Source organism: Hordeum vulgare, chromosome 7H, assembly GCF_904849725.1.
Source record: "Hordeum vulgare subsp. vulgare chromosome 7H, MorexV3_pseudomolecules_assembly, whole genome shotgun sequence".
Lineage (NCBI taxonomy): Eukaryota > Viridiplantae > Streptophyta > Magnoliopsida > Poales > Poaceae > Hordeum > Hordeum vulgare.
The window spans coordinates 94,265,145-94,283,175 of NC_058524.1; the positions used below are offsets into that span (position 1 = coordinate 94,265,145).

General features: G+C 44.4%; 1 protein-coding gene across 1 annotated transcript; it reads right to left on the reverse strand.

Annotated features, from left to right (window-relative positions):
* Positions 1 to 5,409: 5,409 nt before the first annotated feature.
* Positions 5,410 to 17,719, reverse strand: LOC123408378 (zinc finger MYM-type protein 1-like). The gene is made up of 4 exons (XM_045101501.1): positions 17,519 to 17,719; positions 15,225 to 15,227; positions 13,702 to 15,110; positions 5,410 to 6,250 (listed from the first exon to the last, which is right to left on the reverse strand). The coding sequence occupies exons 1-4, from the start codon at positions 17,717 to 17,719 to the stop codon at positions 5,410 to 5,412; spliced, it is 2,454 nt and encodes an 817-aa protein (XP_044957436.1).
* Positions 17,720 to 18,031: the final 312 nt, after the last annotated feature.

Below are 18,031 nucleotides of genomic sequence, written 5' to 3' on the forward strand. Positions count from 1 at the left end.
TTCTTGATCCAGCAAGCAATACGGAGAAGTAGATGAGTTCTCCGACAGCGTGACGGCACTCCGGTGGTGGTGCCAATCTACTCATGCAGGGCTCCGCCCGAGCTCCGCAGAAATCCGATCTAGAGGTAAAACTATGTGGAATACCTTGAGTTGCACGTGGCAAAGTTATGTCTCAAAAATCCCTAAACCAACAATATATATAGGAGGAGGGGAGGGGCTAGCCTTGGGGCTCAAGGCCCTCAAGGGTGCACCGGCCAAGGGGGAGGAGTTGGACTCCAACCCCAATTCGGTTTGGTGGGGAAGGAGTCCACTCCTTCCTTCCCACCTCCCTCTCCTTTTTGTTCCTTTCCTTTGGTATTTTTGCTTGTGGTGTCATAGCCTTCTTGGGCTGACTCCACCACCCCACTAAGGAATTGGTGCGCCACCCTAGGGCCTTGGGCTCACTCCCGGGTGGGTGGGCCCCTCCCGGTAAACACCCGGAACCCATTCATCACTCCCGGTACACTGCCGGAATTGCCCGAAACTTTCCGGTGACCAAATGAAACCATCCCATATATCAATCTTAGTTTTAGGACCATTCCGGAAACCCTCGTGACGTCTGTGATCTCATTCGGGACTCCGAACAACATTCGGTAACCACACATATAACTCAACTATACTAAAACATCATCGAACCTTAGTGTACAGACCCTGCGGGTTCGAGAACTATGTAGACATGACCCGAGACACTCCTCGGTCAATATCCAATAGCGGGACCTGGATGCCCATATTAGATCCTACATATTCTCCGAAGATCATATCGGTTGAACCTCAGTGTCAAGGATTCATATAATCCCGTATGTCATTCCCTTTGTCCTTCAGTATGTTACTTGCCCGAGATTCGATCGTCGGTATCCGCATACCTATTTCAATCTCGTTACCGACAAGTATCTTTACTCGTTCCGTAATACAATATCACGTGACTTACACTTAGTCACATTGCTTGCAAGGCTTGTTTGTAATGTTGTATTACCGAGTGGGCCCCGAGATACCTCTCCGTCACACAGAGTGACAAATCCCAGTCTTGATCCATACTAACTCAATGGACACCTTCGTAGATACCTGTAGAGCACCTTTATAGTCACCCAGTTACGTTGCGACATTTGATACACACAAGGTATTCCTCCGGTGCCAGTGAGTTATATGATCTCATGGTCATAGGAACAAATACTTGACACACAGAAAACAATAGCAATAAAATGACACGACCAATATGCTACGTTCATAGTTTGGGTCTAGTCCATCACATGATTCTCCTAATGATGTGATCCCATTATCAAACAACAACACTTGTCTATGGTCAGGAAACCTTGACCATCTTTGATCAACGAGCTAGTCAACTAGAGGCTTACTAGGGACAGTGTTTTGTCTATGTATCCACACATGTATCTATGTTTCCAATCAATACAATTATAGCATGGATAATAAACGATTATCACGAACAAAGAAATATAATAATAACTAATTTTTTATTGCCTCTAGGGCATATTTCCAACACCTTCGTGGGTGGAGCCCTCCGTGGACTCTCGCAGCCGTTACCCTCTGTGGGTTGAAGTCTCCACTAACAAGGACGTACAATAGCGCCACCTATTGAAACCATGCCAAAAATCACCGTGTCAACCTCATGTGTTTGATCTCCCTACCTTACTCCTTTTCTTTACACTTGCATGTTTTACATTCCGCTGCTACACTCTTAGAACTGCATGTGTAGGGTCTACTTGACTTGCCTTAACTGCCAAAACTGCCCCTCAACTAAAATTGGGAAAATGCTAAGTTGTTATCTTGTCAAGTAGTCTAATCACCCCCCTCTAGACATACTTTCGATCCTACAAGAACCCATTGGGTTTCCATCCCTCTGCTTTCTCACGGTTTTCTCTCTTACGTTTCGTTGTGAGTGGACTTGAGTAGTAGGAAAACTCGTACTATTAAGAGGGGATCCCCTTGGGAAAAGTTTGGGTGGAATCATTACGTGCACTTTCCTCTCACCCTCTTTTCTGCTTCAATGGAGCTTATTTCTCTGCCAAATCTCTATCGAGAAGGTCCCAAATGGTAGTACCACTCTCAGGAGCGGTACTACCTCTTATCATCGGTAGTACCGCCTAGGCTGGCGGTAGTACCTCTCTGGGGTGGTAGTGGTCCAGCTTGTATTGCTGGCGGCTAGCGTTGTCCATAAGTTTCGACACTTTTTGGATCAAACTTTGCGGTAGTACCGCTTGTTACTACCGTGCTGGGAGTCCTTGGCCTTTTCGGGCTGGGTCCGTTGCTGATCCCCGAGCAATGGTAGGAGGCAGTACTACCTCTTATGAGCGGTAGTACCGCTCCGACGGTACTATCGGTCCCTAGCCCCCGCTCAGATCAGCCACCCTCTGCCTGAGCGGTAGTACCGCTCTCTCTAGAGCGGCACTACCTCTTATCATTGGTAGTACCACCCCTAGGAGCGGTAGTACCACTCTGGTACGGGCAGATGTGGTGGGTAACGGGCAGAATCTTTCCCCCAGTATATAAAGGGGTTCTTCTTCCGTGAGAACCTCACCTTTTCCTTCCCTAAGCTCCATTGTTGCTCCAAGCTCCATTTTCGCCCGATCTCTCACCCTAGCCAACAAAACTTGTTGATACTCTAGGGTTTGGTTGAGAGGGCCTTGATCTACACTTCCGCCAAGAGAAATTTGATTCCCCCCACTAAACGCTCGCGGATCTTGTTAATATTGGGTGTTTGAGCACCCTAGATGGTTGAGATCACCACGAAGCCATATTCCATTGTGGTGAAGCTTCGTGGTCTTGTTTTGAGCCTCCAATTAAGTTGTGGAGATTGCCCCAATCTTGTTTGTAAAGGTTTGGTCGCTGCCTTCAAGGGCACCACTTAGTGGAATCACGTCACCTTGAATCGTGTGAGGGCGTGAGGAGAATACAGTGGCCTTAGTGGCATCTTGGGGAGCATTGTGCCTCCACACCGCTCCAACGGAGACGTACTTCCCCTCAAAGGGAAGGAACTTCAGAAACACATCCTCGTCTTCCTCGGTTCCACTTGTGGTTATTTCTTACCTTCACTTGTCTTTACTTCTGGCTTACTATTTTTGTTGTTAGCATCATATAGGTTGCTCACTTAGTTGCATATCTAGACAACCTATTTGTTGCTAAACTCAATTTGTTAAAAGAAAAGATTAAAATTTGTAAGTTTCCTATTCACCCCTCCCCCTCTAGGCAAGATATCGATCCTTTCACAAGGTAATGCTTGGAGAACAATCACATGATGTAGACAAAGAAAACTCAATTAATATGAATCAATTCCATCGTTTTATCCGTAGTGGAAGAGATACAAATACATGTCATGTCCCTTTTCTGTCACTGTGATTGGGCACCACAAGATTGAACCCATTACAATGCACCCGTCTCACTGAAAATAGACCAATCTAGTTGGCCAAACCAAATCAATGGATTAGAGAGATTTATGAAGCTATAATAATCATGCAAATAAGAATCACAAATAACTTCAAAGAAGACTCAACTTTTTATCATGAATAATCTGAACATAAACCCACAATTTATCAAATCCCAACAAACACACCGCACAAAGTGATTACATTGAATAGATCATCGTGAAGATGCGATGAACTTTGTATTGAAGAACATAGAGAGAGACGGAGATAAAGCCATCTAGATACTATCTATGGACCCATAGGTCTATCGTAGACTACTCACACATCACCATGGGAGCAACAAGTATGATGTAGAGGCCCTACATGATCAACCCCCCTCTAATAGGGCACCAGAACATGGCTCCATATGGGCACACGATGGAACAGAAGCTTGCGATGGAGGAAAAAGTGTTTCGGGAGCTCTCCTAGGGTTTTCAGAATATATGAAATTTAAAAGCCAAAGAAAGAAGTCAAAAGACGAGGGGGGTGGCCCACAAGCTAATAGGGTGCGCCCACCCCCCTGGGCGCACCCTATTGGCTTGTGGGACCCTCGTGTGGCCCCCGACCTTCTCCCAAAGCTTCTAGGTCTTCTTTTGATCGAGAAAAAATATCAAAAAAATACTTGGTATTTGGACTCCGTTTCGTACTGTAAACCCGAAAAGCCAAAAACATGCAGAAAATAGCAACTCACACTTGTCACTGGGTTAATAGGTTAGTGCTAAAAAATATGAATCAACAAATAAATGCCCAAAAAGTATCCTTCATCTAGTATATTTGAGGAAAAGTCCAATGATTGGAATGGCTAGGAGATATGGTGACAAACCCCTTGGATGCAAAGAACTCTTATTGGCGGGCGTGGGTCTGATAGGTGGTGCTATCGTACGTCCATGTTCATTAAGACTTCAACTCACAAAGGGTAACGACTGCACGATTCCATGGGGGGATCCACTCATGAAGGTTCCACAAAGAAACAACCTTATTTATGCCATCATGGCTTATGTCCAGGAAGTACTAGCCTCACTCAGGGTAGATCCTCATGAAGTAGGCGATCTCCTTGCCCTTACAAATTCTTTGGTTCAACTCCACAAGATTTGAAGGCTCCCAAGTGACAACTAACCAATCTATGAGACACCACTCTCCAAAAGGTAATAGATGATGTCGTTGAGGATGAACTCCTTACTCTTGTGCTTCAAAAGATAGTCTCCTCAACACTGAGGTGCTCTCTCACGGATTTGACATGGTAGTAGGAGAATGAATGGACCTAAAAGCAGCTTGAGGGGACTAGAAATCAAGGATCAAAGGTTGGAGTAGAATCCTCTTGATATCAACACAGGTGTATGTGGTTCTCTCTCAAAAAATGGATATGGAAAGTGGTAGTTTCATCCTGATTGCTCTCTCTGAGCTGGTGGAGTGGGCGGGGGTATATATAGCTATCACCAAAAATCTAACCGTTACACAACTTTATGCACTACTCGGTGGGACCGGACAAAACTAGTCGGTGAGGTCGACTAGTACAAAACTCCTGAACTTTAAGCTTTTCGGTGAGACCGGATGAGTCCTCTCGGTGGGAGAAATGAGTGATGACCTAAGCACTTTTCGCACTTCGCGGGCACCGATCGAAACCACTCGGAAATTCCGAGATGATGTTGATAGGTTACAGAAGGTTGGCAGACGCACTTCGATGAGATCGAGTTTATACAGTGGCGGACCTAGGATAAAAACTGACTGGGGGCACTCATTTATAAAAACTCATGAACATGTTTGCACAATCATATAAAAACGCCTAGCGCTTTTCATTCATAAAAATATTCAGCATTTTTCCTGTAATAATAAGATACTTGATCCAGTTTCTAAACAAAAGATACTTCATCCACTAGTAACATCATAAGTTTATCATTAAATTAAGCAAAACTTACACTTTATGTCCCAGTATTTCATCTGTAGCAAAAGGCCATTACATTTCCTTTCTCCCACGATGATCTTTCATCTTATGGAAACGATCAACAATCACTTCATTGGTAATTGTGTTTAGCAGCTCCTTCTCCACGAAGAAAATTAGGCTATGGCTCAAATAATCATCACCAATTTTGTTACGCAAAGCATTCTTCACAATCTTCATCGCTGAAAAACATCTCTCGACGGTGGCAATGGCAACAGGAAGAGTTAGAGCTAGCTTCAAAAGCCAATATACCAAAGGATATGAGAGATGCTTCCTGGTATCCACCATTGGTTTAGCCAAATCACTTATTTTGTCCAAGCTAGAAAACCTTGTATCATGGAGTATATTATCTATATAGAGGCCAAGTTCATGCTCAATAGTCACCATATCTTTGTGATTAAAGTCATCAGGATAGAACTTCGCTAATTTCAACAACTTCTCCTTGTTAAAATGACAAAATAAATCACTCGGGCTCAAAGCAGACATGCATAGAAGCAACTCAGAATTTACCTCATTAAATCTGTCATTAAACTCTTCTCCTAATATATCGAGCACAACAAAGAAACAATCAACACGATAATAATGCTCATTGTTAATTCCGGTCTTTTTTCCTGGCTTCTTTGGGTTAACATAGGCATCTTCCATGTCAAGCACTGGAATGTCATGCTTCTCACAGAAACAACATACCTTCTTCATAAGAGAATCCCACCCCTCATTGGTTCTGAGCTTTTCTAACTCTCGTTTAGTTGATTCCACATCTGAAATAGCATTTACAATGTCTTTATCCTTTCTCTGTAAGGTTTTTGACAACCCATTTGTTAAAGCTAATATCATCATCATCATGTGTAAGAAAAATGTGTTGGAAATATGCCCTAGAGGCAATAGTAATTAGTTATTATTATATTTCTTTGTTCATGATAATCGTTTATTATCCATGCTATAATTGTATTGATTGGAAACACAATACTTGTGTGGATACATAGACAAAACACTGTCCCTAGTAAGCCTCTAGTTGACTAGCTCGTTGATCAAAGATGGTCAAGGTTTCCTGGCCATAGGCAAGTGTTGTTACTTGATAACGGGATCACATCATTAGGAGAATCATGTGATGGACTAGACCCAAACTAATAGATGTAGCATGTTGATCGTGTCATTTTGTTGCTACTGTTTTCTGCGTGTCAAGTATTTGTTCCTATGACCATGAGATCGTATAACTCACTAACACTGGAGGAATACTTTGTGTGTATCAAACGTCGCAACGTAACTGGGTGACTATAAAGATGCTCTACAGGTATCTCCAAAGGTGTTCGTTGAGTTAGTATGGATCGAGACTGGGATTTGTCACTCCATGTGACGGAGAGGTATCTCGGGGCCCACTCGGTAATACAATATCACACACAAGCCTTGCAAGCAATGTGACTTAGTGTAAATTACGGGATCTTGTATTACGGAACGAGTAAAGAGACTTGCTGGTAAACGAGATTGAAATAGGTATGCGTATACTGACGATCGAATCTCGGGCAAGTAACATACCGAAGGACAAAGGGAATGACATACGGGATTATATGAATCCTTGGCACTGAGGTTCAAACGATAAGATCTTCGTAGAATATGTAGGATCCAATATGGGCATCCAGGTCCCGCTATTGGATATTGACCAAGGAGTCTCTCGGGTCATGTCTACATAGTTCTCAAACCCGCAGGGTCTGCACACTTAAGGTTCGACGTTGTTTTATGCGTATTTGAGTTATATGGTTGGTTACCGAATGTTGTTCAGAGTCCCGGATGAGATCACGGACGTCACGAGGGTTTCCGAAATGGTCCGGAAATGAAGATTGATATATAGGATGACATCATTTGATTACGGGAAGGTTTTCGGAGTTACCGGGAATGTACTCGGAATGACGAATGGGTTCCGGGAGTTCACCGGGGGGGCAACCCACCCCAGGGAAGCCCATAGGCATTGGGGGTGCCACACCAGCCCTTAGTGGGCTGGTGGGACAGCCCAAAAGAGCCCTATGTGCATTGGAAGAAAAATCAAAGAGAAAAAAAAAGGAGGTGGGAAAGGGAAGAAGGACTCCACCTTCCAAACCAAGTGGGACTCGGTTTGGGAGGGGGAGACCTTCCCCCTTGGTTCGGCCGACCCCCTTGGGAGTCCTTGGACCCCAAGGCAAGGCTCCCCCCTCCTCCTCCTATATATAGTGGGGTTTTAGGGCTGATTTGAGACAACTTTGCCACGGCAGCTCGACCACATATCTCCACGGTTTTACCTCTAGATCGCGTTTCTGCGGAGCTCGGGCGGAGCCCTGCTGAGACGAGATCATCACCAACCTCCGGAGCGCCGTCACGCTGCCGGAGAACTCATCTACCTCTCCGTCTCTCTTGCTGGATCAAGAAGGTTGAGATCATCGTCGAGCTGTACGTGTGCTGAACGCGGAGGTGCCGTCCGTTCGGCACTAGATCGTGGGACTGATCGCAGGACGGTTCGCGGGGCGGATCGAGGGACGTGAGGACGTTCCACTACATCAACCGCGTTCACTAACGCTTCTGCTGTACGGTCTACAAGGGTACGTAGATCACACATCCCCTCTCGTAGATGGACATCACCATGATAGTTCTTCGTGCGCGTAGGAAATTTTTTGTTTCCCATGCGATGTTCCCCTACAGTGGCATCATGAGCTAGGTTCATGCGTAGATGTCTTCTCGAGTAGAACACAAAAGTTTTTGTGGGCGGTGATGTGCGTTTTGCTGCCCTCCTTAGTCTTTTCTTGATTCCGCGGTATTGTTGGATTGAAGCGGCTTGGACCGACATTACTCGTACGCTTACGAGAGACTGGTTTCATCGCTACGAGTAACTGCGTTGCACAAAGATGACTGGCAAGTGTCGGTTTCTCCAAGTTTAGTTGAATCGGATTTGACCAAGGAGGTCCTTGGATGAGGTTAAATAGCAATTCATACATCTCCGTTGTGGTGTTTGCATAAGTAAGATGCGATCCTACTAGATACACATGGTCACCACGTAAAACATGCGACAACAATTCGAGGACGTCACGGAACATAAGTGATGTTCTAAAGAGATGAAATTGTGATTTCATGCTTGTGCCCTTGTTAAGAGGTACGAGACCTCCAACAAGATTCTTTGTCCACAAAGTAAAGGAGAAAAGCTCAATCGTTGAGCGTGTGCTTAGATTGTCTGAGTACGACAATCACTTGAATCAAGTGGGAGTTAATCTTCCAGATGAGATAGTGATGGTTCTCCAAAGTCACTGCCACCAAGCTGTGAGAGCTTCATGATGAACTATAACATATCAAGGATAGATACAATGATCCTTGAGCGATTCGCGATGTTTGACACTGCGAAAGTAGAAATCAAGAAGGAGCATCAATAGTTGATGGTTTGTAAAACCACTAAGTTTCAAGAAAGGCAAGGGATAGAAGGGATACTTCGTGAAATGGCAAAACAGTTGCTGCACTAATGAAGAGACCCAAGATTAAACCCAAACCCGAGACTAAGTGCTTCTGTAATGAGGGGAACAGTCACTAAGGCGGAGCAACTCTAGATACTTGTTAGATAAGAAGGCTGGCAAAAAGTCGAAAGAAGTATATTTTGATATACATGATGTTGATGTGTACTTTACTAGTACTCCTAGTAGCATGAGGGTATTGGATACCGGTTCAGTTGCTAAGTAATTAGTAACACGAAATGATAGCTACGGCGTAAACGGAGACTAGCTAAAGGCGAGGTGACGATACGTGTTGGAAGTGTTTCCAAGATTGATATGATCAAAACGTCGCACGCTCCCTCTACAATCGGGATTGGTGTTAAACCGAAATAATTGTTATTTGGTGCTTGCGTTAAGCATGAACATGATTGGATCGTGTTTATTGCAATACGATTATTCATTTAAAGAGAATAATGGTTACTCTGTTTGCTTGAATAATCACCTTCAATGGTTTATTGAATCTCGATCGTAGTGTTACACATGTTCATAATATTGGTGCCAAAAGATACGAGGTAATGATGATAGTACCACTTACTTGTGGCACTGCCGCTTGAGTCATGTTAGTATAAATTGCATAAAGAGGCTCCATGCTGATGGATCTTTATACTCACTTGATTCTGAATCACTGGTGACATGCAAATCATACCACATGAGCAAGGCCTTATTTTCATTGAGATGAAACAAGATAGTAACTTGTTGGAAGTGATACATTTTAATGTATGCAGTCCAATGGGTGCTGAGGCACGCAGTGGATATCATTATGTTCTTACTTCAATGATGATTTGAGTAGATACAAGAGTATTTACTTAATGAATCACAAGTGTGAAATATTGAAAAGTTCAATTCTGTTTCGGAGTGAAGTTCGTCGTAACAAGAGGATAAACTGTCTACGATATGATCATAGAAATGAATATCTGAGTTACGAGTTTTGGTACGCAGTTAAGACAATGTGGAAATTGTTTCGCGGTTCATGCCACCTAGAACATCATAGTGTGATGATGTGTGTGAACGTCATAGCCACGCACTATTTGGTATGGTGAATGCTATGATGTCTCTTATCGAATTACCACTATCCTTTATGGGTTATGCATTAGAGACAACCGCATTCACTTTAAATAGGGCACCACGTATTTCCGTTGAGATGACACAGTATAGACTGAGGTTTAGAGAAATCTAAACTATCGTTTCTTGAAAGTTTGGGGCTTCGACACTTATGTGAAAAAGTTTCAGTCTGATAAGCTCGAACCCAAAGCGGATAAATGCATCTTCATAGGATATCCAAAACAGTTGGGTACATCTCCTATCTCAGATCCGAAAGCAAAGTGTTTGTTTCTAGAAATAGATCCTTTCTCGAGGAAAGGTTTCTCTCGAAAGAATTGAGTGGGAGGGTGGTAGAACTTGATGAGGTTATTGAACCATCACTTCAACCAGTGTGTAGCAGGGCGCAGGAAGTTGTTCTTGTGGCGCCTACACCAATTGAAGTGAAAGTTGATGATGGTGATCATCGAGCATCGGATCAAGTTACTACAAACCTCGTAGGTTGACAAGGTCGCGTACTACTGGAGAGTGGTACGGTAACCCTGTCTTGGAGGTCATGTTGTTGAGCAACAGTGAACCTACAAGTTATGGAGAAAGCAATGGTGGGCCCGGATTCCGACAAATGGCTGGAGGCCATGAAATCCGAGAGAGGATCCATGTAAGAAAACAAAGTGTAGACTTTGGAAGAACTACTCGATGGTCACAGGACTATTGAGTAAAGATGGATCTTTAAAAGGAAGACAGACGATGATGGTGATAAGTCACTATTAAGAAAAGCTCGACTTGTCGCAAAGATGTTTTCGACAAGATCAAACAGTTGACTATGATGAGACTTTCTCACTCATAGTGATGCTAAAAGTCTGTTAGAATTATGTTAGTAATAGCTGCATTATTCATGAAATATTGCACATAGGATGTCAAAACATTGTTTCCTCGACGGTTTCCTTGAGCAAACATTGTATGTGATACAACGAGGAGGTTTTGTCGATCCTAAAGATACTAGCAAGTATGCAAGCTCCAGCGATCCTTCAATGGACTGGTGCAAGCATCTCGGAGTTGGAATATACACTTTGATGAGATGATCAAAGATTTTGGGTTTGTACAAGGTTTATGAGAAACTTGCATTTCCAAAGAAGTGAGTGGGAGCACTAATTTCTGATAAGTATATGTGGTTGACATATTGTTGATCAGAAGTAATGTAGAGTTTCTGTGAAGCATAAAAGGGTGTTTGAAAGGAGTTTTTCAAAGGAATACCTGGATTGAGCTACTTGAACGTTGAGCATCAAGATATATGGAGATAGATCAAAACGCTTAATAGAAGTTTCAACAAGATGCATGCCTTGACAAGTTTTTGAAGGAATTCGAAATAGATCAGCAAAGAAGGAGTTCTTGACTGTGTTGTAAGGTGTGAATTTGAGTAAGACTCAAACCCCGACCACGGCAGAATAAAGAGAATAGACGAAGGTCGTCTTCTATGCCTTAGCCGTAGACTCTAAAGTATGCCATGCTGAGTACCGCACCTGATGTGTGCCTTGCAGCAAGTCTGTTAAGAGGTACACAGAGTGATCCAGGATTGAATCACCGATCAGCGGTCAAATTTATCCTTAGTAACTAAATAGACTAAGGAATTTTTCTCGATTATGGAGGTGGTTAAAGAGTTCGTCGTAAAGGGTTACGTCGATGCAAGCTTTGACACTAATCCGAATAACTATGAGTAGTGAAACGGATTCGTATAGTAGAGTAGATATTTGGAGTATTTCCGAATAGCACATAGTAGCAGCATCTATAAGATGACATAACGATTTGTAAAGAACACGCGTATCTGAAAGTTTCAGAACCGTTGACTAAAACCTCTCTCACGAGCAAAACGTGATCAGACCCCATAACTATATGGGTGTTGGATTCGTTGGAATCACATGGTGATGTGAACTAGATTATTGACTCTAGTGCAAGTGGGAGACTGTTGGAAATATGCCCTAGAGGCAATAGTAATTAGTTATTATTATATTTCTTTGTTCATGATAATCGTTTATTATCCATGCTATAATTGTATTGATTGGAAACACAATACTTGTGTGGATACATAGACAAAACACTGTCCTAGTAAGCCTCTAGTTGACTAGATCGTTGATCAAAGATGGTCAAGGTTTCCTGGCCATAGGCAAGTGTTGTTACTTGATAACAGGATCACATCATTAGGAGAATCATGTGATGGACTAGACCCAAACTAATAGACGTAGCATGTTGATCGTGTAATTTTGTTGCTACTGTTTTCTGCGTGTCAAGTATTTGTTCATATGACCATGAGATCATATAACTCACTAACACCGGAGGAATACTTTGTGTGTATCAAACGTCGCAACGTAACTGGGTGACTATAAATATGCTCTATAGGTATCTCCGAAGGTATTCGTTGAGTTAGTATGGATCGAGACTGAGATTTGTCACTCCGTGTGACGGAGAGGTATCTCGGGGCCCACTCGGTAATACAACATCACATACAAGCCTTGCAAGCAATGTGACTTAGTGTAAGTTACGGGATCTTGTATTACGGAACGAGTAAAGAGACTTGCCGCTAAACAAGATTGAAATAGGTATGCGGATACTGACGATCGAATCTCGGGCAAGTAACATACCGAAGGACAAAGGGAATGACATACGGGATTATATGAATCCTTGGCACTGAGGTTCAAACGATAATATCTTCGTAGAATATGTAGGATCCAATATGGGCATCCAGGTCTCGCTATTGGATATTGACCGAGGAGTCTCTCGGGTCATGTATACATAGTTCTCGAACCCGCAGGGTCTGCACACTTAAGGTTCGACGTTGTTTTATGCGTATTTGAGTTATATGGTTGGTTACCGAATGTTGTTCGGAGTCCCGGATGAGATCACGGACGTCACGAGGGTTTCCGGAATGGTCCGGAAACGAAGATTGATATATAGGATGACATCATTTGATTACCGGAAGGTTTTCGGAGTTACCGGGAATGACGAATGGGTTCCGGGAGTTCACCGGGGGGGCAGCAACCCACCCCGGGGAAGCCCATAGGCATTGGGGGTGCCGCACCAGCCCTTAGTGGGCTGGTGGGACAGCCCAAAAGAGCCCTATGCGCATTGAAAGAAAAATCAAAGAGAAAAAAAAGAAGGAGGTGGGAAAGGGAAGAAGGACACCACCTTCCAAACCAAGTGGGACTCGGTTTGGGAGGGGGAGACCTTCCCCCTTGGTTCGGCCGACCCCCTTGGGAGTCCTTGGACCCCAAGGCAAGGCTCCCCCTCCTCCTCCTATATATAGTGGGGTTTTAGGGCTGATTTGAGACAACTTTGCCACGGCAGCTCGACCACATATCTCCACGGTTTTACCTCTAGATCGCGTTTCTGCGGAGCTCGGGCGGAGCCCTGCTGAGACGAGATCATCACCAACCTCCGGAGCACCGTCACGCTGCCGGAGAACTCATCTACCTCTCTGTCTCTCTTGCTGGATCAAGAAGGCCGAGATCATCGTCGAGATGTACGTGTGCTGAACGCGGAGGTGCCGTCCGTTCGGCACTAGATCGTGGGACTGATCGCGGGACGGTTCGCGGGGCGGATCGAGGGATGTGAGGACGTTCCACTACATCAACCGTGTTCACTAACGCTTCTGTTGTACGGTCTACAAGGGTACGTAGATCACACATCCCCTCTCGTAGATGGACATCACCATGATAGGTCTTCGTGCGCGTAGGAAATTTTTTGTTTCCCATGCGACGTTCCCCTACAAAATGCAGAATCAAAGGTCTGGAAATATTTTAGAAGACCTCTAGCCTGACGCCTCTTTCCGGTATCTGTGCCATCTTTCTCGACATATTCTAGTACTTTGACCACCGATGAGAACATCTTGGACAAACCCAACAATGTTTTATAATGGGAGTTCCATCGAGTGTCACCTGGTCTTTGAAGTGATAATTCTTGATTCAGTCCAGTCCCCGTAGCAATCTCTCCACATCCTATTGCTTTTCTCAATTCTTCTTGGTGATGCTCACGTAGTTGGTCTTTTCTCTTGCAAGAAGCGCCCACAACATTCAGCAAAACTGAAACCATATCAAAGAAATCTCCGACCTCGAACATCTTCTTTGCAATAGCCACAACAACCAAGTTGAGTTTATGAGCAAAACAATGTACGCAATATGCTGATTTGTTCTCGTTCATAATTTTAGCTTGCAAACCATTAAACTCAAGATATCGGAGAACAACCTCCATTTGTGCTTTGTCGGAAACATCTCTACACTCATCAACTAATAAGCTGAACACACCATTACCAATTTCTTTCATCACATGGCCTGGTACTTCTTCTGCAAAGCACTCGGTAATATCTCTCTGAATTTTGGGAGACAACATCTGGTTATTATATGGAGCATTCTTGAATGCCTTAGCAACAACATCATTTTGCTTAATAGTGTAGTCCATCAACTCATGGAAATTTCCTTTATTTTTAGAATCTTTAGATTCATCATGACCACGAAAAGGTTGTCCCTGATGCAACAAATATCGACAAACATCAATTGCAGCATTTAACCTGATGAGATGCTCATTCTTTTCAATTTGGCTTTGTCTATGCAAGGCTGCAGAGATTGACTGATCTTGCTTTAATAGACCCTCGCAATCCTTGAGTGCTCTGTTGTGAAAGTTGTTACGATCACCGACGTGAGTCACAAATCTCTCTGTCTTGTTCCAACAGTTGAATCCTTCTACTACAAATGCATCATGCCCATGGTGGATGTCTTTAATGTTGTCCCTAAACAAATAGCAGCATAAGCAATAGGCTTTGTGCTCCTTCTCGCTGTACTCTAGCCAATAAGCATGATCATCATACCAATCCAGATTGAATCTCCTCTTCTTTTTCTTATTCCCAATCTCCCTGTATGGAAATTCCAATTGGCGAGGCTGATTAGGTCCCCAAATCCAATACTTCCTTCTTATCTCGTTACGTTGGTTGGGGTGATAATCTTCCATTCGCTTCCTTTTAGTTGAATGCCGAGGGAGCTTATTTAAATCAACTAGTTCAGGCACAGCAGAATTATGTTTTGCTGCAGGTTTTGATGCATTGCTACTACCACCTGAACTGTTGCTGGTGGTGGGGTTGGCATTCACTGATTTCTTTATCAAATATTTCTCCATTATCTTTCTTCTTCCCTGTCAAATAATGGAAGTACTAATTGTATTAGACTATTAGTACAAACTGATTGCAGGTTTTCATTTGATTTGATATGAGACAAACCAAGGAATCAACTGAAGATTAGTACGAACTGACTGCAAAATTAAGGATCAAAGTGTAGTCAGCAGTGTTTGTACCTAGGGGGGGGAGGTTTACTAATTACTAATTGGGGATAAGATTAAGGAGATGCAAGACTGAGTAGCAGACTAGCAGTTCTCCAGTTGAGAGATGAGCCGACGCTATTAGCTTTGTTGCTGCTACAGGCTACACACCTGATCTGATCAGAGACAAGGAACAAAACAAGAGATCCTGCTACAGGCTACACACCTGATCTGATCAGAGACAAGGAACAAAACAAGAGATCCTGCTACAGGCTACACACCTGATCAGAGACAGAGATTAGTTGATCTGTTGCTGCTGCCTACGCTACACACAGGATAACATGGACTGGCTAGGCTACACACCTGATCCGAGACAGAGATTAGTTGCTCTGCCGCTGCTGCCTGCTGCCAATGGTGACGCTGTTGTCGGCCTGCTGCCGGCGGACTGCGGACGGCGACGAGCGACCGAATGGTAGATGTGATCCAACTCTAACCAAGCGGCGCTGCGGCGGCCGAGGGCACAGGGTTTGCCTCTTCGTTTTTCTCGCTATTAATCCCAGAGTCGAAGCGGCAGGCTTCATTTTTTTGTGATTAGCTTTTCTTATTGGGCTTTTTAATCAGACTGGGGGCACTGCTAAATCCCGACTGGGGGCCTATTAGCTTGCATCGGACCTAGCACGAGGAGGACCATGAATTGAGTGGGGTCCTAGGCCCCCGCTCGCTACAACATAAGTCCGCCCCTGAGTTTATAGTGTTTAAGCAATGGTTCTGTCAAGGGTATCTTGGTGGGCCCGGGCTGGATGATTTTGGTGGGACCAAGATAAACTTTTGAGTTTTGAACATATTGAAATGTGAGGTGTGGTTGAGGGTTTTTGAAGTAATATCTCTAAGCACTTGAAAATGACTTATGATCAAAACATCATTAATTTTTAATAGTATTGGTTTTCTTATGAATTCAATGTGATCTTGGACGCTAAACAAAAAAATGTAGTCTTGGAGCCTTTTCCAATGCTTTGTTCTTTGCATTTGAGGGGTCCACATTCACATCTGAGTGACATACCTGATTGATCTTTTCTGAAATATTATTTGAATAGGCATTCGTTCAATGATATATATTATTATGAATTATCAAAACCACTCGGAGATTACTTGTCCTTTCTGTTACCATCCGGTCTACTCACCTCTCCAGGATACCCTAATAAGGGATATGCCAGAATCGTCTCTCAGAGAGGGCAAGCCCTTCACATTGATGCATTACTAGATGAAGCTTAAGGTGCATTCCATCTGGATGAACATGTGGCGATGAAGAAGGTCAAACTCGAGGAGAGAAAGCTTGAGATGAAGGCCACTTTCGAGGAGTATAGTTGAATTTGAAAAACTTGTTCGATGCTTTTGTTTAGGATTTAAATGTATGCTTGAAATTGCTATCAATCAATGATTTAAAGTGAGGCGTACATTTAATTAGTTTTATTCTATTTTTCTTTATACAAAGACATACATTTAATGTATAAAGTTGACATATAACATCTATTTAATTCCTCAAATCGGTGATCTAAAACTACACGAATGATTTATACACCGGAACGGAGGTAGCATAACATTATCCGCGTACACGCTCAAACATGCACGTGGAGATTTGGGTGTCCGTTTTGACGAACGACTTCACTTGTACGGTTTTTATTTCTCCCCTAATAATAAAGCGCGGAGCGCTTCTGCCGTCCGTCGAGGCAATTTCGCAGAAAAACCCCTGTATTTTGTCACAATTCAACCCGCAGTCCTTCAATTAGTTGAAAAAACGTTTGGCTTTTAAAAATTCACCCCTCCGCACGGAGCGTCCAAGGGACGCCGGAGATGGCCGAAGGAGTCGCTGCGCTCGCGGGAGCCCTGGTCATCTTCCTCGGCGGGGCTTCCTCCTACTACCGCCTCCCGAGGCTCGCCGTGTCGGACGTGCTGCGCCCCGCGCCGGCGTGCGGCCAGCAGGAGGACCAAGCAAAAGGACCCATGACGACCTCTCACTTCACCCCCAGTTCCCCTACCTCCCCACCCACCCACCTACCTCCGGCAATGCCGTGCCTAGCTAAACACCGGATCCGGGATCATCATCTGCCTTCCTCTCACACGCCTGCCTCGACCTCCCACCGCCGCCCTCACCTCTCTGCCCTACCGTGCCAGCCATTGGAACGATGTCGGTCACATCCCCCACAACCTCCACCCAGTGGCGCCTCCACCCTCAACCCAGCCCTTGCATCGCGATCTGGAACCGCCGCCGGCCACCCACTACCCACCTTCTCCCAGAACGGCCCATCCTTCTGATCCAGAACTGCCAGAGGCCACCCCACGCTCTCCTCCCATCCAGAATATCTGTCGGCCACACACCTCCCCATCAGGTCGCCGTCGCCGTAGTTCTCCCAGATCCAAGACCAACCTCGCAACGAAGGGCTTGCAACTGGCCGCGAGAAGGTGCTGGAGGTCGGCTCCTTCTCCATAGTCACGCCCGGTGATGGGGCCCTCCGCGGTGATTACGCGACCGTTCTTCCACTGGACCACTCAATCTCGATCTCCATCTGGATCTATGATGTGCCCGTCAGTGCCGTTGAAGCAGGATCCCGCACTTCCCAAATGGGTAAGTCTTCTCTTCCTTCCCTTGTTTCTCCAATCACCACCCTACTCCAACCTTTTGGTAATCCTGGACATGGTGATGATGCATACCTCATGTAATTAAGCTGGTGACGTACTGAAGATGTTTGGTTCACTCCGTGTGAGATATCTGATTGTTTCAGAAGATACGTGTGCACATC